Source organism: Prenolepis imparis, unplaced genomic scaffold, assembly GCF_030444845.1.
Source record: "Prenolepis imparis isolate NDT839.2.m4 unplaced genomic scaffold, iyPreImpa1.0 SCAF_8, whole genome shotgun sequence".
NCBI lineage: Eukaryota > Metazoa > Arthropoda > Insecta > Hymenoptera > Formicidae > Prenolepis > Prenolepis imparis.
This window is the reverse complement of record NW_028141166.1, coordinates 13,580,991-13,608,862: the sequence shown is the minus strand read 5'-3', so window position 1 is coordinate 13,608,862 and position 27,872 is coordinate 13,580,991. Positions and strand designations below refer to the sequence as shown.

Here is a 27,872-nt window from a genome sequence, read left to right as displayed (position 1 = left end):
CATTGATGTCTACTGATATTTCGTTATTCGTTCAAGTTTTAAAAATTGTTTCCAATAAATACGCAATTACAGGTTTTATTTATATTTTGACTTAATTATTCTTTTCGCGCAGTGTTCTTATCTTTGCATCATCACTTTATCTCTTTGGAACGTCGGCCGCATAATTCCAGCATTTTTCTTTGACTGCGAATAAAGAAGCATCCAGCAGCTCGAGAGGGTAAAGAGATTTTCTCGCGATATTGTAGCCGCAATGCGCTTCGCGCATTTTAATATCTCACCCGGCGGCAGTCCTCCTAAGTCTCGACATCGCATACGGTCGATGCGCCGATTCGGGCAAAATTTAGTCCCCGTATTCCATCTCAAACGAGATTACGGAGTCTCCGCTCCGAAATCCAAACATAGGCCACGCGTATTAATCGGCATAGAGAAAATACCGGTTCTAAGAAATTCCCGGGAAAGAAAAACGTGCGCGAGAAGCATTTCTCGTTTAAGGAGAGGAGAAAAACCGGTCGTCGGACACAGGGAAACCCGTTAAAGGCACCCCGAGAAGCGTTTCGCCGCGGCTAAAGCGCGTTTCGCAACGAGAGAACGGAAGCGAGCATCGCCGTCCACCGCCATTATTTTTCGCCCACGAACAGACGTGTCCGGAACGACGTCGTCGTGGTCTCCCCTTATCCCTTTCGCCGAGAAGCTTATATGCGGCTTCACCTTTTTACTCTTAGGCGACATGTCAGGCCAACGACGCGACCGCAGAAGGAGGAGAAACGACATTTGTCTCGCCGATTATGACGTGCTCGTTTCTTTCCTTCTTTCTTCCCCCTCGACGTCGGACTTTCTCACCTCATCCCCTTTCCTCCACGAGAATGCTTGACCGCTCATTGTTTCAGTCACGACGAGGGCGCTTTGTTTCGCGAAACCACGATTTGTCAGAACGCGATGCACGACAGGAAGTGAGTTCCCGTTCCCAAAATATATGGCTGACCGCGACAATGAAAAAGATAATGATTTCGAAGAAAATGTATTCAATATATCCTACGCTTAATAATATATTTTTTTATTATATAATATTAATTATTTTCCATCAACTATGTATTTCGTAATTTATTCATAATCTCTCTCTCTCGAGATTGTATGATTATAAAAATAAAAGTGTGCAACGTATACGTTTAACAGGAAAAAATAATACCGCTTCTTTGAACAGCCTGCAATTATTTGAGCGTGGAATAACACGCCTGACAATTGCTTTAATTTCCGTGACTCTTCAGCTTAATGAGCATGAGAAGGAAGGAGGAATCGTTCCTCACATTATCATTCATAATCCTGTTCGTCAAAGAGAGGTCATCGGTTATTCGTCTCTGTAATGATGATGAAGATGAGGAGAAAGCACGCATCGGCCATTTCAAATCTCTTATTTCCTCTTCGTCATTATTAAAAAAGGATTACTCACGAGAAAGTGACTTTTAAAGACATTTAAAAAAACTCACTATCTCTTTAAATGGCTTTTACGTTTTGATAGATTATATTATTGTAATTACTTATTTACAATCTTATCTTATAATAAATTTATACGAAAATGAGAGAGCATGAAAAAGATAAAAACTTCTTATTTTCGTAATTTTTTTTTCTATTTTTTAGTTCGATACAGAGAGAAAAAAAATTGATCATTTTATACGTCTATTATTCAATTGCTAAACCATGTGAATAAAACATGCACCAACTGTCTAGCCGACCGCGCTCTCTTTTTTTCGTCGTCGAAAAAATTGTCCGTGTATATATCAAGTTCACGGACAAAAATACTAGTGTGCGCGTGACGTGGGGCGAGAGAAGCAGAGCTATCTTGCATCGATCCGATTGAGGTAGGTCGGGTTCTCAAGGGAACCACGACTCTTATCCCAGTTCAGGGATAAATTCAAGGACAAGTCCAGCTGTCTATAATACGATCAAAAGTCCGCATTGACGAGAGCCATGAACTCGCATTATCGTGACGAAAGATAAAAGCGCCTTTCCAAACTATTAATAATTACGATGGAATGATAAATGATGAGAATTAATGTTTAATCGCCAGTGAGAATAAAAATAAATATATATAAAATTCTTATTTTCGACCAATAACTGGCTTAAGTTGCTGATGTTCCTTTATTAATTAAAAAAAGTTATTGGTCGAAAATAAGAATTTTATATATATTTATAAATATGATAAATGTTTCAATAAAACGACAATGATAAGCCAAATAAATATCGCGTGAATAACTGAACCAGAAATAGAACTCGGATCTTTCATTCGCTGAGCAAAAGAAATGGAGATGTTTCATTAATATTCTAAACTTCTGGAAAGAAATTATCTAAAAAATTGAAAAAAAAAAAAGTTTATAATATTATTTCGCATTGTTAATCTTGTTAATCACTTTGACTTTTATTAATCGTAATTAACAAGAATTTTGATCAATGTAAGGATAATCAAAATCTCTAATCTATCAAATCTAGTATATTCATATTTTGATAAAACAAAAATAAATAATATCTATATCTTGAAAATTGATGTTCGTAAAAAATAATTAAAATAAAAAATTTAGAAAATATTTGTTAATCTCAAATATAAATATTGTAATAAAGAGAACTGGGAGAAAAAAACAATAGCAAACATTAAATCAATGTCAAATTAATAATTCGCGTAATTATTTTGCGTTCAAGTACTCTCTTTTTCATTCCCTCTCTCTCTTTCTCATGTCAGTCTCGCGAATATCAGCACGTTGAATTGCACACGAGTTGCGCAACAGGAAGACGAACGTTTAAGCTAATGACCTTTAATGCAAACCTCCATTGTATGCGAAGAGTGTCAAGACTGCAATGAGGTAACGTACAAAATGCGTTCAACAAATAAAAAAGAGAGAGAGAGAGAAATTGTGGAGAAAGATTTTTAAAGAGTACCTATAGAGAAATGAGAAATACGTGAACATATACATAATTCTTTATAAATAACTTTTTCCCATTTAAAATAAATGTACGGAATAATCCTCTTTTATACTCTTAATAATTTCTTATCGATAAATTTTAATTGTATTATCGACTTATGTAACATTGTTATACTTTAGGAAAAATAAATAAGTACAAAGAGAAAGAAGTGACTTTCAACTTTCTAAACGTTAAAAAATTTTAAATTTTAAAACTTGAGAACGCAAAAATGAGAAGCTTCTCCTTCTTCTCTCGTTCTTTTAAAAAACTAATCAAAGTTTAGTAAAAGCTAATGAGATGTGCGAATACTTCTCGTAGTCGCGGCTACCACTTTCTCGTTTACGTTGTAATGAAATTAGTACGGCCCGACTTGAGAAACACCGTTCGAAACTCAAGCCACCAAACTTCCGTTCCACCATTTCGTACTGCCTCTGAATTTAATCAACGCAAGCAACGAGGAGCAGGAAGATTACGTTACTTAGAGAACTACTTTAGAATGACGTGATTGTTCTCGCACCGTCTTGACCACGGAGGGTCAATGGGTTTCACATTACTGCCAACGCGACAAAGATACGATCCGATAATCAATAGTTGACAACACGTGATATGAAATCTACAAGATATGAGTTTTTTACACTAACAATTAATATTGCACGATGATAATGGAAATAAAAAAAATTCTCGTGCGAAAAAAATACTCCAATCTATTTTTCTCTCTCTCTCTCTCTCTCTCTCACTCACTGATATTCATATATATATTTTATAAAAATTTTCTATACGACAAAGAGAGGATAAATATATTTTGCTTTTCGTTATCAAGTATCTATCTTGAAATCAAAAGTCTCGGTGTGTACTAAAGTTTTTATCTCGAAAGTAGCGGAAAGTACCGACCACGACGACACACGGTACATAATAAATCCACACGAACGTTTTCCATTAACTCGAGGTGATCGGAAGCGGTCGTCGTACATCAGCGTCAAGCTCATTGGGAATCAATGTCTATCGAATCGACGAGCGAGACGACGCGATGCGGGGAGACTCGCGAAACACGAGAGAATGCTGAAGAAAGGAAGACCTCGCTGCTTTTCATCTTTTCTAGGACGACTGAATTACGAGAAAAGCTTTTCGACGTCGTTCTTACGAGCGGTCCTTTTAATTAATCTCTGCCCCCTCGAACACGAGTATCATTCAAAGCTCTAGCGCCACTCAGCGTAGACCAACCAAGGGTTCCCCGCGCAATCCTCGAGAAAATTACGCGGTCCATCCCTTGCGAGATCGCTCTCGTCTCTATGACATGGGTCTGTACAGTTTTTATAGTCCTCTTTTGCTTTCTTTGTTTCACGGATTCGTGTGAATGACATAAATATGAATGAAAGAAAAAACATACTGGGAGAAGTTTTATAGACGTTATTCAATATATTAGAAAATTCTTTAGAAGCTCTGTCACCATCAATTAATTAATTCGTCTAATTAATTAATTAAAGCACCTTTACATAATTTTAGCGAAAGAAAAAATTAAGCAACAATCCGAAACAATGCTCGACGGCAATTTACATTTCACATGTATGTCCTTGTCAAAAAAAGCGTAGTCCGCGAATGTTTGATAACAGAACACTCTCTTATCAAAACCGAGATAATAAGACCAACATAATGTGTTCCGCGGCGAAATATAACGCTCGGCATAAGTGTTGACTCTGGTGAGGCACTTGATTCGCGTTCAAAATTTATGTCAAGAGAGAATCTTACTATTTTGTCTAAAATAATAATTGTATATTACGTTGTCTAAAAGGTAAATATATAGCAAGTGCGCGAGTGTAGTCTCTTTCTAATTATTTAAATTTTATTATTATTTAATTGTATTATTATTATTGCATAAATTATTATTTATATTTTAATCTCTCTATTTTATTTCTGCAAAAAAAGGTAGAAGAAACAGAGTATTGTGTACTTGACATTTTGCTCGCTCAGTATTTTTTACAAGCTGACGTCGCTGACATTCGATGCATTTATCTTCGTCACACAGCGCTCAAGAAACAATATTTATCGAGTCGCGAGATAAAGAACCGCAGTTCGCGTTCTGCGGACTGCAATAATAAACTATCGTGCCAATGTAACGCTTAACGTATCGAGTATTCGACGAAATGATAATATTCGGGTCGTTCAACCGCTTCCACACTTGGGAAGAGAAGAGGGAGTTCACGAAGCTACGTAAAAATAAATTACCGCGCGATATTTACATTAAAACAGTGATGTTTCAATTACATAGTTACAACGCTAAAATAAGGAACAATAGAATTTATGATGTTATTTTCGTAAGCGTCAGTTACCGTAATGTGCGCCGCATTGTTAGTTACATTATTATATATTTAGAGTTACAATTTAGATTATATTAGAGTTACGAACATTATTAATATTAGTTTACATATTATATATCTTGATATTCGTAACTCTAATATAATCTTAGTGATAACGTTAAATATAATGTAACTAACAATGTGGCGGCGCTATTAATTTATAAATGTTCGTCGCTTTCGTTCCGAGCGGAGATAGATAAAATCCAGCGCGACGAGACTATGTATAAAACGCATGCAAGCCACTCCTAGTTTCAGTGTCTATATAAGCCACGCGTGTCGAGTTACTGTTACTGCATCGCGACACGCCACTTTCCCATTTTCCCATTGCTCCTCCTGTCCGATTTATCGTCAGACGTAACCCGCGAGGTCGTTGACACGAAATTCGCGAGTTTGTCACGATTTGCACATGCATGAGGTTTAAAAAAAATTATTTTATATATTTTTGAATCTTACAACTCTTTATAAATATTATTCCTGCGGAATCTGCGACTAAAGCAGAAGGATAAAAATCGCGAAAGGATTCGAAACGACGATAGGTCGGTTTTTCCCTCGCCTCGATGGCGACGGAGGGTCTTAACGGAGGTGTTATCGCCATGACTTCCAATTCAGGGCGACAATCCCCCCGGTCTTAAGTGACTCCGGGGATTGTTCGGCGGTGGTGCACATCGGTATTCAGCGCGCAAAAGGCAAACCTTGCATTTTGCAATTCGCATCGCGCAACGACGCAGAAAGGGGTAATCCACCCTCGATACGAGAGAGGGTTACACGAGGAAGAGAACGAAACGATTGCTGCGGGGACGCGGTTGCCATGGGAGGATTTCGCTGCTGGGTGTGTTTCGAGGGTTTTCAACGGAGGGTTTATGACGATGCCCTGGTTCTCTTCATAGTCCCTCCTCCCCGTCCTTCTCTACGAAACCTTCTCTGCTACTGCACAACGCGATGCGTGCACACACATTCGTCGCACACGCGAGATCGATCTCCCTCGAGTTACCTAACGGCTCTCGTTAGGCCGGCGAGGCCGAGAGAGAACCGGTATTATTGAAAAACTGGAATCAGCAGCGTAGCAGCGACCGGTTCGTCGGCAGAACAGGCGCTCGAGAACGGCTACGGAAAGTCTCATTGCGCAATACTCGTCGACGAAAGAATGCAAACGCACCCTGCGTTTATTTTTCTAATGTCACGGTATAAAGCGCGAATGTATCAGAAAAATTTTCGACCAGTCGCTAATTTATTGCGCGAGATATTTCGATATTATTAATGATGGCAAAGTATTAAATATCGTAATTTTTTAATAATAACGGGGATATATTTAGGCAGATTTTTCACAAGCAGTGCCACGTGTTAATGCCGTTTCTGCGAGGCAATTCTCGCTGCGGGATATAAACGCCATGTCGAACTGTAATAAAGCGCGTCGTCGGTAAATCCGAAAAAAAATAATCGAGGGAAGAGTATGTACACACACGTGATTTCTAATAAAATTACCAGGATGGATTTTATGAACGCGTCGCAATGAGCGCGGTGCCGCGCGTAAAGTCGCGGGAAAAATTATTGCTCTTATTTCCGCCATATGTCGATAATAATAGTAACGACAACAAATAATAACGTAACAGATGTAGCGATGTCGGGTTGTTGGGTTGCAGCGTACCGCGTAAAGAATGCATCGCTTCCAAGCTTCGACAGCGCTAATTAATCGCGTCGTTAACTTCTTAAACTTTGACAATTGCTCGCCGGCAGGTCCTAACAAAAATACAGCTCGGGTATTTCTATCGAGACAAGTTGGAACCCCGCGCGAGAGTATGTACCCTAATTCAGAGGGGAACAGCAGCCAGCTGCGGCTGCTGTACTAGTCATCCTTTCTTTCTCCGTTCCCGCAAACAAGCGCCGAAATGGCAGGCAATTTGAAGGTCGAGGTCGGATCGTAGGTCAAAGTTTGTTAAGTATTATGGAACGGGAGTTGGGGCGTGCATCACATATATATAGATCTCCCTTCTTCCACAAGAAAGCTACTTTGTTTCTACTCCATATGATAGATCAAAGATAAACGCAGCATTTTATATGCGCGAAACATTAAAAGCTCGATTCATCGCATCATCGAATCATAATTTCAAAATATAGCATATATTGATATTATCTTTCACAATTCATTTACTATAAAATTTTCTACGCGAAGTCTTACATAATTTATTAAACTCGTCAATAATGCATGTTTTACAGAAGTTTCGCTTACATCTGCATTTGCAATATTTTGTCATAATTTGATACGCATTTTAATTAAATAAATATAATATAGATATATTTATAGATATATTATCAGATCATATTTATAATCACGGAATATCGAAATCGATATTACGTTGCCTCTTCTACTATACTGCAATATGAGAGACGACTAAAGAAGTGTCCATTAATTATAATCCCCGATTAACGATATTCTCCATTTCTTTCTGGATTATAGCGCTATTTGCGATAATAAGCCAATTAATCGGTCAGTTAATAGATAAATAAGTCAATTTAATCGTTAACCGACATCAGTGCAAACTTTGGACAGCGCGAGTTGCACAGGTCAAGGCAAAAGTCGTAGGCGAGTAAAAGTATTCTTTAATACCGACGCGCGTATGTAAACGTACGTGCGTGCGCAAAGAGAGAACACATGCATGCTACTCGGTCGGGTATTGATTTCCCCTCGTATTTAGGGTAGGACGACAGTGTTACAGGACGAGATGCGAAAGGATTCGCCCGGGGGCGTAGCTTATGCCTGATTTACGCATGTGGAAAGGACGGTCTCTCGGCCGAGATTAATTTCACGAGCTACGACGCGATTAAAGCTGGTCACCAATATCAGCTTAATCCTCCATCTATCAAGCTATTTTTTGTACCTTTTGTACATATGGAAATTCGCGTTTAATTATATGCCAGTTATTACGGACCCATCATATAGCCAGTATACAATAAAAACATTTTTTTTATAAAAAGTATAAGGCCCTGCGCACAATGGAGAAAATATTAGGAATAAATATAAAATATTTTTATTCCTAATATTTTCTCTATTCCTAAGGCCCTGCGCACAATAGGAAAAATATTAGGAATAAATATTAAATATTACGAATAAGAATTATTTTAATCGGAAAAACTCTAATATAAAAATACAAATTCGGGTATAAAGGACTCTTTAGTAGTTTATTAGCCCTTACTAGTCCTTTATACTCGAATTTGTATTTTTATATTAAGAGTTTTTCCGATTAAAATAATTCTTATTCCTAATATTTAATATTTATTCCTAATATTTTTCCTATTGTGCGCAGGGCCTAAGACCACAAAATAATTAATTTCTTTCATAATTTTGAATTAAAAGAGATAATTTATTTTCGGCAATACTTCTTTCCTAGTATTTTGTTTTGATTGCTACTTTTGGGCGATATATCATTGTAATCGCCAACGATTCATTTCACGTCAGTTCATTCCGTTAACAAAGCAATGCATCGTAAATTCATACACCTCGTAAGCGAAACTTCCGTTATGTCAAAAAGTAGAGAGATAATTAATTACTCACCTTGATGTGGTAGGAGTTAAGTTTGGTGCGGGGCAGACTGTTGAAAGCGCTGAAGTCTAGACGACGGGAGAAGATGCCATTGGCGCCGCAGCTTTGTCTGCAAGCAGGCAAAACAACAAAATTATTTAGACGATATTAAAAAGACACAAAGAAAAAAGATAAAAAAACAATTATATGTTATGTACATTATTATTTATATTTCTCGCGCGCATTCTATTTCTATATTCGCATCTATTTTCGAAAATTGACACTTGTCATGTTGAATTTATACGAACATTGACATTGATATCAAACGACATGGGTCGCTAAACAAACCCTTTAAAGGGCTTCCAACGGAAAAGTTGACGTTCCAGTGAATTTTTCGCGATTCATAATAACTCCCGGACCCTCGGCCTCTCGCTTGACAACTTTCTCCCCCAAGGATGCCAGTGTATGACTTCGTCGTGCAAGGCAAGCTTCCTTTATACATATGCGATGATAAAAGCGAAACATCTCTAATTGTAAGCGCGTATTCGCACGTATGTGTGCTGCTTTTTATTCAAGTTTATTATGAATCGTCATAGAAAAAAAATCGAAAGTAAAGTTTCCCGAACAGAAAAACTCTATCTCGACAAAAACATTATAGATCGATTACATAATATATGTATATATATATAAGATTCATTGAATAAAATATTGATTTATTTCAAAGAATCCAAGAGCTTTCAATTCCTTTTGCCAGGTTTATTTTTAGATAAATAAAAAAGTTATATTTTTGCAATAAAATCAAAATTAATCCGAGCACGAAATAAATCTTTTTCTTTCTTGTATCATTTAAATTGTATGTAGTTACAAAGATAATATTCAATGTTTCATATTACAGATTTCGTAACAGTTCATAGATTAAGATTAGCGCTCGACAGTATAAATCAATAATTATTTATAGTTGTGTATATTTCTGATGTGCTGTCACGAATAAACACTGGTTTGTTTCTAGTTGCGCAACGCTCGACGTAACGCGAGTCAACGAGACGTTTTTGCCTCGATAGATGTAGAAGAGATTCCCGCTATAGACACGGCAAATTAAAACGATAAAATAGAACGAGAACAGGCGCCAGCGAGGTGGCTCCAGGATACCCAGCGGAACGGGAATTACAACAATGAAGACCATAATAGTCGGTTCGAGCTGTGCAACATAGTTGTGTCACCAGGAAGACGAGCGATAGGCGTCAACATAGTAGCAAAAACCAGGGTGGGGAGACCACGACCTTGGCCTCCACTCTAGCGTCCCTCTATCGCCGCTTGTATTGGTTATGTTTGGCAATGTCAGTCCAGGGTCACGAAAATATTGCGCACTGTCGAAGGCAGGCGATCGTTTTTCACGGAGAAAACATTCGCTTGCATTATGCAACGTACCATTTATTGGATTTCTAGGCCTGCTATCGGAGGGAATTGCATTTTCCTTTGTTGCATTCGTTTTCTTTTTTTTTACTTTTCCTCAATGAAAGTACTTTTGCGAAAATAAATTCAGAGCTGATTTTAATGTCAATAAAGTTATTCTTTTTTATTGAGAGAGACGCCGTAATTGTGACCAGAAGTTGTTGAATATTAATCTTTTAATAAGTACGAAAGCACAAAATGAGTGTCTCTATATACAAAAATATGTATATATTAATTATTAAAAGTTAAAATTGATTTAATTAAATTAAATAATAAAATAATAAAATATTAAATTATCAATTATAATAAAAATATTCTTAGATTAAAGTTTACTCCAAGCATATTATTTAAAAACTCCATATTACAGAAAAATGAAGTTTATTTTCCGTTTCGCCGTTATATAAATAATTATCGGTGGCAGATATTATAATTCTTTTAACCGTCACAACAAAGTGTAGCTAACACAACGCGTTTAAATTTAACAGTCTATTTTAGAATGTATCGATATATGTATAAGTTCGATAAGTATAATATACCCGCACATTATGAGAATTGTTGAGTATTTTTTTCCGCATTCGGTTTATCGCATCGAGCTCAATATTTTCTACTGTGCGCATCATGATGGAATTTAAGCTCTTCATTAGATCCAATGATAGAATTTACATTGGTTGGCTGTGTGTATTAGATTAACGTCGATGACTAACGATGAAAAACACGTTATGTAACATGTTGTTACGAAAACCTGGTTGCGGCAGAGACGTGTAGTGGTAACATCGCACGCACACGCACGCACGTACATATATGCGAAACGTTCACACGAAGTAAATAGCGTTGTTTACTTCGTATTACTGCGATTAGTCAACAATGTAGACAAGAACCGATAAACGCAAAGAAGGCGCCGCGGTGCCGCTTCTTTTTTTTTGCGTTGCCACTTGGCAGCTCGCGACTCACAACACGTTGAAAATACACGTGAATAGTCGTGCGAATCGTCCGAGGAAGTTGTCAACACGTATCACGTCATATACATATAGAGTACCAGCTAAAGTTGAACTGGATAAAAATATCCAGAAAATTGATGGTAAAAAAAAAATGGTTATATATATAATTATAAAAACTTGATAAGAAAATGAGTGTTTCTCTGGCTCGATTGCATGAAATTTTCAAACATAATAATCTAGAAATGTTTCTCATCTACAATTTACATTTTTTTATTTTTATTTATATCTTAGATTTATACATTTTTTTCAACCTTTCCCATGAATTATTAATATCGAGAGTAGTACGTTGAACTAAATAGGCCTTAAAAATATGTAGGAAGTTAATGGCCAACGGCAAACTTTCGTTTTTGGTGAAACATTCTTCGTATTCGATTGGGAGGACGGCCGTAAAAAAAAACCGCGCTGGAACTCCGGAATAAAAATAAGAACCCGGCGGTACACGTGAAAGCCATTAAGTTGGACGTAACGGCGGGAAAAAAAATAGTAGCCCGCAGTCCAATTTAGTGCGCACTAACCGGTTTCCATAGTTAGCATATGCACACACATTCGCCGCGCTATCTGAGAATGGTATCTTGCCGCGTGCGCTGATGCAAGAAAGTTATTATCTAACCTTGACGCGGACTCCAATACAACTCGGACGACTGACTCATATACGGGCCTCCGAATTCTTCTTCGCGAGCGCTAAATTGCAAAACTATCGTGAAATCCTAGTTGTTATCATCATCGGCCGCGATGACGCAAAAGAAAAAAACCGCAGCAGAACTGACGCATTATTATTAACGCTAACATAACCGCGCGAAATAGTTTCAAGCACGTTTATAGATACGTAAAGCGAAACGATTAATCGCCTACTTGACTAACGCCATTGGCGAACCGTAAAATACGTCTTAATCTCGCTCGATTAATCGCAGCGCCGAACTGTTTATGCGCACGAATCAGTTTTTGTAACGATAGTGCTTGACGAAGAGAGGCGTATATCAAATGTTATTGCACGATATCAATGTTTTGCGGTCGTCAGGATTAATCGCGAGATAATTTCTAAGAAAATATATATATTAATATTAAATACGTATACAATAAAATAAAAATACATATACAAGATATAATAGATAATGATTCCCCAGATAACACGGCGTAAAATTCCGATAATGCTTACATAGTTAGCGCGGTCATTTTGCAAGACTATAACAAATATTGTATCTATTTTATGTGTCTGTTATTAGACATATATTAATAAACATTCGAAAGAACCGAGATCAATATCCAAGATCGATTTGCACCTGCCTCGTATACTTGAAATGCTTCATAGAGCGAGAAATAAACATCCAACATAAGTTATAGTTGCAAACATCTGGCTTAGTTAAAGCGGAGAACGTCATATAATATCGTCGCAGTAATGGGACATCGTAAAATGTATGATTTGCATGTCGCGCGTTCAACGCCGCGGGACTTGGATCTAACATTGTTGCGCAAGCAACAAACAGGGGCGTCATATGCGGACGAACGGATAAGTTTTCGTAATCGAACACCGGTGTGTATATATCGAGTGCGGTCGGTAGATTATACAGTGACGGATTACGTTCCTAGGAAGTGTTTTGCACCTCTCTCTCTCTTTCCTCCTCTCGTCATGAATGATTACGCTATCAAGGCGCGCTTATAAAAGAGGTCCACCGGCGGGCATCACTTTGCGCTCTCCTCCGGTCTCTCTCCTCTCTTATCCAACGTTTCCAAGCCGGCCGGCGGCGAATCATTCGCGATTTATTATGTCGGCCGCCGACCGAGAGCCGAGAGTTAGTCAGCGATTCCGAGAATCGCGCCGTCCGTTCGCGGTAATATCGCAGAGGCGTGTTCCCGCTTCGCTGAAAATAGCGCGAAGCGAGCGAACCGCGAGAGCTAATACCGGTCGCGCTTGGGTATCTCTATCTGACTCTTTATCTCCGGCAAAAGCACGGCAGTGCGCGTGCGGCCGCGATAACGATTATTGACGAATGATATTATGTATGAAACTTCGCGAATGTATGGAACTTTGTTATTGTCGAGAAAATATAATCTATGAGGCGCGACAACGCGTGTTTTTTTTTTGTGCGCGTCCGCGACGCAGATTGTTGTACGTGCTGCTCGTGCATGCCGCCGCTGCGGTTATGCAACTCGTCACGTTTTATCGTCGACCGCTCGACATCCATCCTGACCTATCGTAACACGTCGATTGCGCCTCGCCAATTCGTTATCGCAGAATATCGCGGATTCGATATATGTATAAGTTGCGCATCAAGCGCTCGAAGGGGCATCCCTTTAACAAGAACGATTCTTTATTCGAATTTTTATTTTTTTATTATTATTTTTTTTCAGCGAAACGCGAACATATAGAGACGTTGCCGCGAGAACGCGAGATCGATGATGATATCATCGGAAATGTATATAGCAGTAGATGCACGGAAAAGCCACGACAGTTATATTGCAAGGGAATATCATGCGAGATTATTTCAAGCGACTTACGTCAGCGCTCTTTATCGAATGCCTGACCTAGGTCGTGATACCTATTCTACGAAGAGGAAAAGTTAACTTGGGGGAGCCGCATGGCAAGATAAAATCCCTATTTCGGGGAATCTAAATATAAAATAAAATCTAAGGACTATCCTTAAAATGTTTTTCTGAGGTTGTAATTATTTTATTTATATTTTAAAATACGTACACACAGATATATTATATAATAAAAAATCATATCTGTGTGATATTATTGATAAATTCTATATAAAAAAATTTAATGTTATATTAATTTATGTAAAATTGTAATAAAAATTTGTAGTTTTTAGATATATATTTTGTGAAATATTATTTTCTATATATAGACAAAATAAATTCGTGCAAGTATTGTTAATACTTTTCTCCGTCTTACGAAGAACATATGTGGCAAGTTCAAGAACATGTAAAACTACTTTCACGAAACGTTGTTTGAGTCATCGAAAAATTTAGCAACACACATTGAGAAACCCGATAGCAGATTTTTAAACAGGAAACTTCTATTAAATCATCATCTAAACACGAACATGTTATTTACGCCTTCATCATATTCTGTCGCGACGCTGACAAATCTGTTTCTATCGCGTGAGAAATTTGAAAAACAAAAAATCGAATTTTCTGCAAACTTTTATAAAAAGACATCGAAAGAGCAACGTTAGAGAAAGGCTAATTTTTCATCGCTTTAACTTCAACTTCGCTGCAATCTTTTATTCATATTCAAGATCAATCTGTATATTTATGTAAAATCTGTATGATTCATTGATTCGCGTGTTGTATATCGCAAATTAAAATATTCTCTAATGTTTCTGCATTCATAATTTATTACCAACTATGACTGCTTGATATTACGTTTTATTTATCTAGTAAAAATAAAAGTAAAGTCACTCGATGTTATCGTGAACCGAGTGTCACATTCAAGGATAAATGTGAAGTATGAGTACGTGACTTTGTCTATAAACAAGTTAGAGATTGAAATGCTATCATTCCAAGTGTCTATTGATAGATCGACTCGGTTGAGTTTACGTTAATTGGCCGGTTTGGCAACAAGACAATGAAATACATGTATACAAATTTGTATAAACACGAAATATTTTCTTGTAATCTCTTTGTATTTATGCGCAAATATATCAATATATATTTTATATACATATACAGGGTGTCCGGTGGTTCGCGTTTCACCTGTCGTGGGCAGATAGATAGAGTGGGTTAAACCGAATAGAAAAGTCCTGTACCATTTTGCGAAATTCGCAATAGTTAATAAGAAATTAATTAAAAAAGATCGGCCAATTCGCGCGCCTACAAGCACGCGGCGAGAAGAGACAGCCACTGTTTCTTTTCGCCGCGTACTTAGTAACCAGGACTGGGCTGTCTCTTCTCGCTGCGTGCTTGTAGGGCGCGCGAATTGGCCAATCTTTTTAAATTAATTTCTCATTAATTATTGCGAATTTTGCAAAATGGTAAAGGACTTTTCTATCCGGTTTCACCCACTCTACCTGCCCACGACAGGTGAAACGCGAACCACCGGACACCCTATATAATAAAAGTATGTGACTCTATATATATTTTTTTATTGTCCGTATCTAATTATTTTTAGTCTCTTATCTAACAGTTCCAATTTAACGAAGAAGCGACAAAATTTGGGAACAGTTTTTGTGTATAGGCATTTCTCCAAGTGGGAGACGTCTTGTTTACGCTTACCAGTTTGTAATTTACGAGCCCAAAGGTCTAAAAAAAAAAGCCGAAAACTAAAAGTGAAACCTTGGCGCGTTAGCTCTCAACGATATTTTTCTCGCTAGAAGTTTCAGCACATTTTTGCGCAGTTAAGCGATAACACGCTCGTGAGATGCCCTCTTCCGTCACCAGCTTCGCACACAACTATGACATCCGGTGCACACACCTACATAATACATCAGCAAACGAATTACGCGAACGAAACTAAGCAAGCGCCACTGAGTGATCGCGAATGACACACTCTCACATACGCGTATCTTATGTCTGTATGCGTATCTCTTTTATACGTGTGTATATATGTACATGTGTCCTTTTATAAATCGGGCCATGTTATTCGTGCCGGAATGCAGAGCCACGGTAAAATAAAGACCTCGTACGACCGCGAAGAAGCCGATCCGATAAGACTTCGCCGAAGATCTCCAAGGATGCTGATAAATTCCGCGAATTCTTTAATATTCAAGAGCCAAGCAGGATAAAATTATGTATATTTTCCTAGCAAGTAAGTCGAGCGTATTATTGATTTACGATGCATTAAGGCAGATAAGGTTAATGCATCGTTCGATGATTGTTTGATCAATGAAACTCGATTGTAACAAGTAATAAAGGCAAATTAAAAACAAGCCACTTATTAATTGACAAGTGGCTCGCAAAGTCAAAGCGTAAAAATATTAAAGATAAATACTACAATATAAAATAGCCTTATATCGGCTATTATCCACTCTACCACAAAGTAGCGGCATCATTAATTTTCTCCGCTTATAAAACTTGTCTTGTAAGCTGTCGAAGTATAAATTAGAAATGTTTTCGATGTTGTGTGAGTAACAAGATAAGGTCAGTAGTATAATTCTAGGAATTAAGCAACACGAGATATAAAAAAAAACTCGCATATACAACATTGCTAATGTTGCACGTTATTTTAAATTGATATCGATGGTTATTTATTCTCACTCAAACAATAAAATTTTATAAATTCTTTCCACAGACTTATTTCAATAAAATATTTCATAATTAAAATTTTTGTTTTCTAAATCATCTCTTGAGTGTATAATCTTATTATTTGTAATGTAAAGTTGATTTACAGTTAATGCGAATTATTTGTCGCGCGTTGACAAAATATACTATTTTCGCGTTTGTGTTTGTCGAATCCCGAACACGCAGATTGACGAAGTGTTTGAATTACAGAGAGATCAAAGCACGCACAAAGTTCATTGTTAACATGCGAGAGAGGATAGAATGGGCACGCGGATGGTTATCTGTAAGCCGAAAGCGTTCATAAGGGATTGCCGGGTAACGAGATAGCGTCAGAAAAGAGAGAGAGGGAGAGGATCGACGTATGAATAAATAGGTTCGGTGTCTTGCATCCCTGCGATGTCCTTGAGCGTGGCGGATGAGACTCGAATTCGCTTCACCAATTACTTACGAAGCACGTGAGGATCTTACTAAAGACGGAGCCAGCCAGCTGTCACGTGCAATTTCCACGGACGACAACGACGATGATGACACGACGCGTCTCTTACATACGTATACGTGAGCCTATCTATATAGTGGTACAACGAAAAGGAATCTTCTGCGGCTCGGGAACTTAAAATCCCCCTAAAGCGGGTCGCAGGTGTGCGTTAATGAGTCGAGAAACGATAATGGAAACGACGGTACGGCTAACTAAGCGTTAGACACAATGGATCGACCAACCCAAGCCCGACCGGCCAGTTTCTAGCCAGTCGATGTCGCGTGAAAATTTGTACAAGCTGCTTCTTATTCTTTAACACTTAACCCATCCTGGGAAACTTACTTCGCGCGGACAAAGTAAACTCATTTCAATCACGTGCGTTTCTTTCCCACATTCTCGAATGCTGCCGCAATAATCCCTCCGAAAATGAGAGAAAAAAATACACGATAAAAGAAATATCGCACGTATTCCCGAATTTCATTTTACAATTTTATATATGTATTCGTAAACTTCTTTTATTTAAATTTTGCAGTCAAAATTAATTTCAGAATATTAATTCCGCTTTTTGCATATCAAGTCCGCATTACAATATTATTACAATATACAGCATTCTAAATATAGTCTTTTCTTCATTAAAGATAAATTCTTGATAAAAAATGTCATTTCCCTGCCAAAAGTGACATTGGAACATAAAGTCAGAAGCAAAAAAAAAGAAAAAATCGGGGACCGGTTTCGCGCCGCGATTTCTATCTATTAATAGACGGCATAAACACGACAGAATGGCGATACGCAGAGGCTTGCGCGACGAAGAAAAACAAGCTTCACGGATGACAGCCACGAGACATTGATGGCCGCCGGTTGTCGGTTACGTGCGTCGAATCACGATGCAGAATCCCCCCCGGTGCATTCGTTCGCGAGAGCGCCTGCATGTTCCCGATTTAATTGTATGCTAATGCCGCGAGCTCGATCCAAGCGTGAAAGCCGTAACTGCTCCGCCGTGGAGCCTCCCCCTCTCCTCCCCCCACCGTTTGTTAATTAAACGAGGATGATCGAGAGAGGTGGAGACTCAATCTGCGATTCGTTATCGCGGAGATCTAATCTCGCCAAATATTCATTAATCCATATTACAAGTTATTCGGCGCGGCAAAAAAAATATGAGTATAAATCACTCTGTTGACCCTCGAAAGCGACAGACGACATTAGCTGGTTTTTTTTTTTTTTTTTGGACGTGTGAATTTTTGTTCTCTCGAGCAGCTGTAAGATATTGAAACTTTCACTATCGTCGCGCGAGATGTTACTTTCGCCGTTATCAATCTATGTCATACAGTAGCGACACGCGGCAACAACAAGTTGCAAACAAGTTCGCGATATCAGTCGTAATATATTATTTTCTTTCTCTCTCGTCGAGAACTACTAATTTCCCTCATCCCACACGATGTATCGTTACGTGACCCTGTGTGTGCACAAAGCCTGTCATCCCTCGCAGCTATCAAATTATCAAAACGAGAATATCTCAGGTTCTCGAGCGGTACCAGGACAAGAAAACGTCGCGCAAAGTACCGGACTGTTTATATATCGAGGAAAGGATCCGTCAAATACGCCCATCCGCAAACACGAGAGAACCGACTACTCTCCAGTCTCTCTATCCCTTTCTCGCTCTCTATGTTTCGTTAAATCCTGTCCGGGACCAAAACGAAGCTTTTGTTGCCGACACGAGCCGTCTTTGAGAGTCAATGTCAGCGACACACTGTCGATGGCGAGAGCCTAGTGGACGATGTTTGGAAGGGTACGATTTCGGGTGTCATGTTCAGGAACGCGTCTCCCTCTCTCTCTCTCTCTAAATTATTTCGAGAGAGGGGGCCGGGGGGGATATCGCTGAATTGTTGCCATGCTTTGTGCGACATGCACTCGACTGACTCGTCACCAAAGCCGTCAACGGCGAATCAGGGGAGAAAAGCGAACGCGACAATCGTGGGAGACTGCGTCTATGAAAAATATAACTAGTTATGCGGTAAATTGCCATTATTCGCATACAAAGCTACACAGAGAGAAGTTTCTTTTAGAATTTACCCTGAAAATCATGATAATCGTGGGACAATATGGTATGGAAAAAATATGAGAATTTCTCTGATTAATATTTATCACATTTTACTATGCAGTTTAGTAAAATTAATCAAACATGTTTTATATTCTATTGTGATAGATATTATTATTTTCATTGTGATAAATATTAATCAGACAAATTCTCATAAAAAAATTAAATTCTTTCCATACCATATTGTCCCACGATTACCATGATATTTTTAGGGTAAATAAGAGAAAATTCGCTCAGTGTATCAATTAATAGAACTGATATTTTACGAAATAAATTATTTTATGTACGATAAATTTTTTTCATATCTGACGTATTTTATAATAAAATTTACGAAAAGTGTGCATTTTCAGTATTTTATATATATAAATCGACGGCTAAAAAAAAGTTCGATACGGATTTGATTTTATGGCACGTGTGTAATCGCGAAATATATCGGTTCCTCAAACTGCACTTGGATTTAACCAGACTGAGAAAATCGTATTACCCAGTGGCGAGTATCGATGGAAGCTGCACCGGGAGAATCGAGGCAAAAAAACTGTCGAGGACGAGAGCCATCCAATAAACCGAAATAGAGTCGACGGATAAGAAGCTTTTTTTCTCGCCATGGCACGTACGCGCGTGAGAAAAAGGAAGTCGAACGGTCGTGTAAGGAGGTCCTTGTAAGCGGACTTATCCCCGACGCGATAACGGACCTCGAATGAATCTCGCCAAAGAGAGAGGATTACCTGAGAACTCGTCTAAAGGTTAATCCCCTCCCCTCCTTGGATCCCTTCCCTTCTTCTTGTACGTAGTTATATAACGCAGGGAACTACCATCCCGGGATTATATGCTCACGTGCTCCAGAAAGCACAAATTCCTGCCAGATTTTCAAGAGACAGAAACACAAGTACTTCCCAAGCTTCCCGTAGTCACATTTCATCGCGAATATTTGAAATTCTCATTAGTTTGTACCCCTTGTCGGACTTAACGCGTATACATCGTTGAAAATAATGTGGAGATGGTCGCAAATTTTAATAGTATTAAAAAAATACTTAAATCAATTATTTAATACCAAAAATTTTCAAGTTTTATATGTCTAACGCATTGTTCTCAAATTGATTATAATAATGTGCAAAATACAGCAATGAAAAAAATTATTCCGAGATATATCTTATCGAATATATCAAAAACACATTAAATATCTCAAATACATTGCACTCAATTGCACAATCTATTATATACACATGTGATAAATATTGTATAGCTAATTTATGTATATGTGACAAAAGTGTAGGATATTTAAGTTCCAATAATAGGTGAGTAATAGAAAAACAGAAGAAGAAAAACACACAAGAGAGATTCCGTTACCATAATTAATAGTGACTTGCAAATTTTTCTGGCAAACTTTCCCAGCGCGCGTACTCGCAAAAATACATACGAGCGCGGTTGTTGATCATTGTTCAACGAATTATTACGTGTTATGTATTATCAAGCATCTCTAAATATAAACACCGCGTGGAACACACACCCGAGTCGCTTTTTATCGCGAATTATTGTACACACCAGAAGAGAGAGAGAGAAAGAGAATGAGAGAGATACACATACATATATATACAGAAAAGGAAAACGTTTTCGCCGCTATAATTAAATGTGGCTGGTAAAAGTTTCCCCTATTTTCCGACGCGCGTACTCGCAAACTGCATACGCGAACGTCGTATAGGTACGAATAATATAGTGTTATCATGCACGCGAGGAAAACCGAGATGCGTGTCTCTCTTTCATTCTTGAACGAGACGAACACGACGTTAACAAACCAATTAGCAGTAAACCACCCCCAGGCCCGCAATAATTTACACACTCGTGCGCAGAGTTAATACATACGTATATGCGAGAGGATACGCGGCGGCGAATCTTTCTCGTCTCGTTTCTCCTCTTCTGCTCGTTCTCCTCCTTAACTCTCTCGCCTCCGACAAGACGTGGCGAGACGACGGGATGAGAGAAGCGGAAGAGGGCGACCGAGGATAACGGGATCGCGTAAATAAGGATCCCGCCGACCCTGTAGAGTCCGACAAGGCTCTGGCGTTTTTTAGACCGGTGATTTAGCCGACGAATCGTTGCACGGACGCAATACAATGTCTAGCGAGCGTGTTTGCGACAACATCTCCCTCCCTTTTGTCGCATTCGCCGCTGGCTAAGGCGGACGTCTCGTGAAAAGGAAGATATAAAAGACTCGCGAAAAAAAAAAAAAAAAAAAAAACGGATGAGGAAGAGAATAGAGAGGCACAACATTGAGATTTAACCGAAGTCGGGAATAGTTTCTGCGAAAGGAGCTTCTTCGCGCCATCGAGAAAGCTTTAGAATATACAAGACTGCTTTCTTTTTCTCTCGGGAAACGGATGCAATGCAATACGTTTCACTGTGATTGTCAATTTCGATGACGCGCATGTCTATATTCACCAGGGAATATGATCTCGGGGAGATTTCGATTAGCACGTTCGAAATATGTGCGCGATTGTAATATTATTTTACGGTTCATTTTATAGCATTCGACATTTCCGATTTAATAATTTCAATTAAAATCTTTAGGAGAGCTTTAATAAATATAGTTTAATATATCGTAAAATTCTAATCTCATTTCTCTCGATTTTTTTTTCAAATTATATTATATTCGATAAAGCAAATTGAGACATATAAATTATATTATTATGTATAATCGTAAGTGAACAGTACATATTGAATCAGATTCTAACTTGAAAAAATTAAAGGTTGTTTTTTTAATTTTTCAAATTCCATAAAAATATCGTGCAACATATAGTATATCCATGAGTAAAAAAAGATTGTGATATATCCCTGACAGTTGGACGAGAAGTTAGCGTGACACATTCTTAACGCAATCTATGTTCGCGAAAGTTAAGATAATTATATCGCGAGAGGTGGCTACCTTTTGACACTTGACACATATTCCTTACTGACTTAGAAAAAACAGTATATTCCGATATCGAATTACGTATTCCGTAACGCGCGCTCATGTAACGTTATAATATCGCAAAGTCTCCCCTCTGTTCTCCTGCCGAGACAATGAGAGGGTCTGAAGCAATCTTCCATGAGAAATTCGAGCCCGGATCGAGTCACGACGATCGGCACGAATTATGATCGTCGAAAAAACGACCGTTGGAAAGTTTTGCCGATGCGAAAACGATTTCTGTCGGTCATAATGGATAAAATATCCATTCGCTTTTAATCCGTACATATCCATCTTTTCTACTTATCACATTCAATATATTATGATGATGTATTCTGCTTTTAGCACGAAAAACAACTGTTTTATTCTCCTCTATCACGCGTTTATGTATCAAACATAATTATCTAAAATTATATCCGAATTATTTAATAATTGCACAATTTTAATATCGACCGTGTATTTCTACATCAAAAGCGATTTTTAAATGAAGCAGATATTAATATATTCGGTAACATAGTTTTAAAGAAAATCTGCTATTTTCGTGAAAGAAATTATATCGAATGTTATAATAAAAAAAGAAAGTTTTAATGACAAATATTTAACGCTAAATGTAAAGCATTAGCTGTAGTATTAAAATTAACGCTAAATTAAAATATTAAAATCGTGCAACAATTATAAAAAATTGTAAAAAAGCCAAAATTATAAAAAATATATAAGTAATAAATTTTTGTTTGAAATTCACGTTTTCATTAACGCTGCAGCGTGCAATCAAAGATGCGATCGCGAGCCCGACTGATTCTCTTCGTGCGCTAATTATTATTAAGTTTTAAGAAGCGCGTCTCACGCAAAGCGAAATGCAATTCCCTTAATTATTGCAATTTAGCGAGCAGACCGAAAATGTGACGCCGCCCGTCACACATCGCGCAAATTTAACGTAATTAAACTCGCTCGGAGAATGTAATTTTTAAGTCATCACAGTCTTTCTCCGAAAGTCGCGAGCGTGTGAAACTTTCCCCCCCAAGGGACCACGATTATTCGGCTTATCACCTTATTAAATTCCAGTAGAAATTTTACACTAGTTTTCACGGCTAAGCGCTAATTCTGTCAGAACATAACGAATTCGTGTGAAATGTGTTAAATTTCCACATTTAAAAAAACTGTCAAATATGCGAGATTATATAAATTTAAATATAATAATTGCGTTACATGTTCAAATGCATTTCCTCAAATAAATTAAATTAAGATTTATTATTTGTCCACAGCACAGTTATTACATTTTTTAAATAATTCTCTACAATAATTTCTGAAACATTAATATGTGCAATTATTAATTGAATTAACTTATTTAAAACGAATAAACACGAATTTAAATCCACATTGCAAATTGTTTCTTTTCTTCTTTTATTTATTCTTGAAACACTCTCCGACTTTAATAAAAGTCGACTGAGTCAGATTATATGTATATATGAATAAACAGAACTGTCGAAAAAAATCAGATACTGTCGTCATTCGCACAATCGACGAATCGTAATACTTAAAAAGTATTGTATCTATTGTATTTAAAAATAAAACCTCGATTTTTCTAACGCAATTTGTATTCATGGCAATCTTATTGCGGGCTTTCAACATGCAAGCGAGCTCGTCGACGCGATAAAATTTCGCCTTCACGAAAAACTGCGTCGAAAATGCGGAGTATAATAGAAAACCGCGCGAAAAAGAGACCAACGAAAGAAGTACAAAGAGAAGAAGAACCCAGAATAGCTCGATTGCAGTTCATGAATGTTAATGACGTACGAGTAGGCGCGTTCTTCTCTCCCTCCCAACCACCTCGTCGTACAATCCATACGCATATTTGCATGAATTTGGCAAACAGCTCGTTACGAATGCGACGAATGCCATATACGCGTGCATATATAAACGTGAGCGCGCGCGTAAAACGCGTGTGTTTAGGTCAACGTGTGAAGGTCGTTCGGCGCGAAACGGAATTTATTTTTTGACTCGTAATTACCACGCCTTGTCACGGAGCCTCGCTTGAAAATCGTTGACTAGATTCATTATATTATATCTCGACCTTCGCAACTTCGCACCGATTATCTCACATGCCGGAAAAAAGAAAAAAAATATTCCGTACATTACATCATTCGAGCCAAACGCTCTGCTTAACATCCTGTAACGATAAATATCAATGCGAATACTAAAGTACAATGTCGACGACCAAGCGCGGTGAATAAAATTAAATTCATCTCTTAAATTTTATCTCAGTTTTTTTTTCTTTTACATGAACTTTGCCTTGTTGAGGCAGAAGCTTGTTTAGCGAAACATGTGCTTTTAATAATTTCGTATTATTATTAACGCGCTACACCGAGGGAGGGATAAAAGTTTCAAACTTCGGTGGTCCACCGCGGATATTGAACGTAATGAAGTCTAATCCCTTTATAAACTTGCGTCCTTCTCCTATCTACGCCAGAACGGTAAAGAACACGTCTTAGTTTAACAAAAAGTTATTTCAACGCGAGCCGCGCGGAAATTACTTATCGCGTTATCTGTAAAAAAAAAAAGATAAAATAGAAAGCACGTCCTTTTCATCTCGCGTGGCTTTGCGTACAATTGCCGCTTGCAATTACGAATGACAAAACTTTCCGAATATCGAGTAATATTCGAGAATTCTTCCACGATTTTCTTCTATTATCAAACATTTATGAAAAGATATGCATCTCTGAGAAACATTTGTTTTTTGAATCTTATTCGATATTAATTACAGTATGCAAGTTCGAGATAAATGCGAAGGCAGGTAATAATAAAATCCCTAAAATAAAAAAGAACATAAAGAGATATTGAGAAATGAATTGACGATGCTGCTAAAGGAATATCGACATGTTTCTAACCAATTACACATCGATATTTCCGGAATATCGATATTATCTTGACGCCTCTCGTTAGCCGCGCTGCTTTTCTTTAATTGGAATATCCACGGGGCCCCGTCGTTGTGCGCGGAATGTCTTATTCGGGGGAAAAATGAGAAAAAAAAAAAGCGCGACCGATAATAACGCGAGAATTCTGTTGGATTTGTCGACGAGGCGGGGACGAGAGAGTGTATCCCCCTCGGAGAGAATTTAATTAAGAGCAACTTCCACCTTTTCAAAAAGAAACGCGCGCGCGAGAGAGGGAAGAACATCTCGCCCCATCATCTTTAAGGCATCCTTGGGGCGTTCTCGGCCTCAGGGTCGGGGTTCAGGGTCAATCCCCAAACTCGTTGCTTCTCTCTCTCTCTCTCTCGATTCCCCCTGCTGTCGCGTCCTGCCGGCTTACTTCTACCATTACTTCGCGATTCTTTACAGGAGATATCGTCTCCTGTTGCAGGCGGATGCGATTACGAGCGCGAATGACGCAATTTCCTTATAGAAGCATTCCGCGTTAATTGACATATAAATCAACAGCGACATTATGTACATTAAAGAGATTAACTTTAATCGCTTTTAAATACTCATTACTTATCGTGTGAAAAATTGGATCATTTGATCGGGAGAGAAATGCATATATACTTCGTATTATATCAATAAAGCTATATAATAAGAATCATTAAACACAACCTGAATATGAATAATACTTGTGATGTTATGCGTCAAATTTTTCTGCGGACATACGTTTTCCCTAATTTTACGCCAGTCAACGTATAACGATGCTTATTGATATCGATACGTGTGATATATCGCTATAAATTGCACGGACGTGATCGTATGAACGATTATCAGCGTTCGTAATGTATATAAGCGCGACGCGAACAGGCAATTCGTTTGCGAGCGTTAATCCATATACGCGTCCGCTGCAAGCTTGCAATTATAGATAGATTAATCACGATCACGTACGTGCGATCAACAGCTCTGCAATTTGACTACTCCTCCTCTTCGCCCTGTTCCCACTCACTTTCGAATGATACAAATAATATAACGGAACTAATTGCTCGACAATTTCAAATGCAAATTTTCTTGCATACCACACGCGATAATAATTCCGAATATACTTCAATTTTAACTAAATTTCTGCGTAATCGCAATTAGCGCGATATACCTACGTATATGTACATCTGCGTGCTTGAATAGATCTGCGCCTCTTTGCGCAAAACTGAATATCGAGGAAGATATATTTATAAAGGGGCGCGATCGCAAAACCCACATTATTCAATGTAGCGAAAGAAGAATTATCTAAAAAATTATCGGTTACACATTTTTCCGAGAAGTGCAATCCTGTACTTGCCGCTATCCCGATTTAACTGCCACGGACGCAATTTAAGAGATACCTTATCGTTATCTGGTAAACCTAGACTCGTGAACGTACTTGAGAAAGAGCACACATACATATAAACCTAGGAGATACGTCCGCGAGATGAATGCGACGTATAAATTCGCGGTATTATTTTTTTCGCAATGCGTTTCACGCAAATAACACTCGCAAATTCAATGCAAGCTTTGTCGGAGAAACTTTGCAATATATATATCTAACAAGATTAAACGCAAGAACTAGAAACTGTGCACACAAATTAAATTGAAATCAATTTGGAAAATGTGCTTGAAAAAAATTTAATTTTAATTAAAACGATTTTAATTCTTTTTGCATTGTTCATATTTTCTTCGAGTGGAAACTCTGGTCCAACTTGGAAAAGAATCATTCTAAATTTTTAATTTATTTACGAACATTTTGAAATTTTTCTCTCGCAACAAATATGTCTCTCTCTTTCTTTCTCTCTCTGCAGTTTATATATGAAACTTCGTATACTTGTATATTAAATATAGAAGCTATTAGATTATTACGAGGGGAGACTCGAAATATTAGATCCCTTACGACCTTATTAATAGTTTACGAGTGTTCATGCATCTCTGTCTAGACTGGATCGTGGCGACAAAGAGAAGCAAAATACAGATGAAATTTATAAGGCCGCAAAAACTGCCCGATATACGCCCCCCAATAAATATTTACGCATAAAAGATGTCGTACGAAAGAAACATTTCGAGGGGAGAGTAAACGTCTACGAATGGCCGCGTGGAACCTTTTTCGTTCGCGATTTATTCTCGGTTAAAATCCGAGTCCCTCTCGTCGTCGCGCATCAGCTACGGCGGCAATTTATAGAGAGATCGCGCGCCGGTCTTTCACAAAGATGTCCGTAATAGTGGAAGCAGGAGATGAGAAACGAAAGTTCGAAAATAGAGGGAGGAACCGTTATCGTGTATGTATGTATGTATAAATTGGCGGAACGCATTCCCGAGAATAGCGTCTTGATATTGCGCAATGAACGGAAGGGGCGGAGAAGAAAAACACGTTCCTTCTCGCTTCTGCATTGCGTTATACTCATAACGATCCTCAGAATTCGCAATCAACGTCCGTGCGGCCGCGATATCATATCTCTGCTCGAACGAGGCCCCCATACTGCGAGAAGCGAGAACCGGATGTAAGATTTTTTTAGAACAAAGATGAACTTGCGCTTGCAAAGCTGCAGCAGCATTGATAACAATTTCAAATGTGTTTACGCACCGTGCAAATGCATATTAAGCTTTATGCATCGTTCGTAAACTCCTCCTTTTAATTGTAGAAACATGAAACGCGGTGAATGTGTCAGGAGGATCCGGGGATAAGTGGTTTCCGGAATAAAGAAAATTGCGTTATGCGTTCGCTAAATTTTACGCCTTTGCGCTAATGGCATAATTATATTGGAAATAAGAGCGTTAAATGTATGTCGAGATTGTATCGGTACACCGTCTCGTATTATCTTCTTCCAACTTTTAAAATGTAAATAAATGCTCTATCGAAATATAAAGTGTGAAAAATCGTTGCCTAACAAACATTGTTTACTTAATAATGCGATTATTCGTA

The 27,872-nt window shown here is 38.0% G+C and overlaps 2 protein-coding genes across 1 annotated transcript in view; one reads left to right on the top strand and one right to left on the bottom strand.

Annotated features, from left to right (window-relative positions):
- The window catches only part of LOC145939925 (uncharacterized), a 307,103-nt gene that overhangs the window by 196,866 nt on the left and 82,365 nt on the right, over positions 1-27,872 (top strand).
- Positions 1-27,872, bottom strand: part of LOC145939919 (headcase protein-like) — a 132,075-nt gene that overhangs the window by 97,805 nt on the left and 6,398 nt on the right. The window contains exon 2 of the mRNA XM_083044560.1: positions 8,857-8,953. Within this exon, the coding sequence (XP_082900686.1) occupies positions 8,857-8,953 (97 nt within the window). The remainder of the gene's footprint in view (positions 1-8,856; positions 8,954-27,872) is intronic.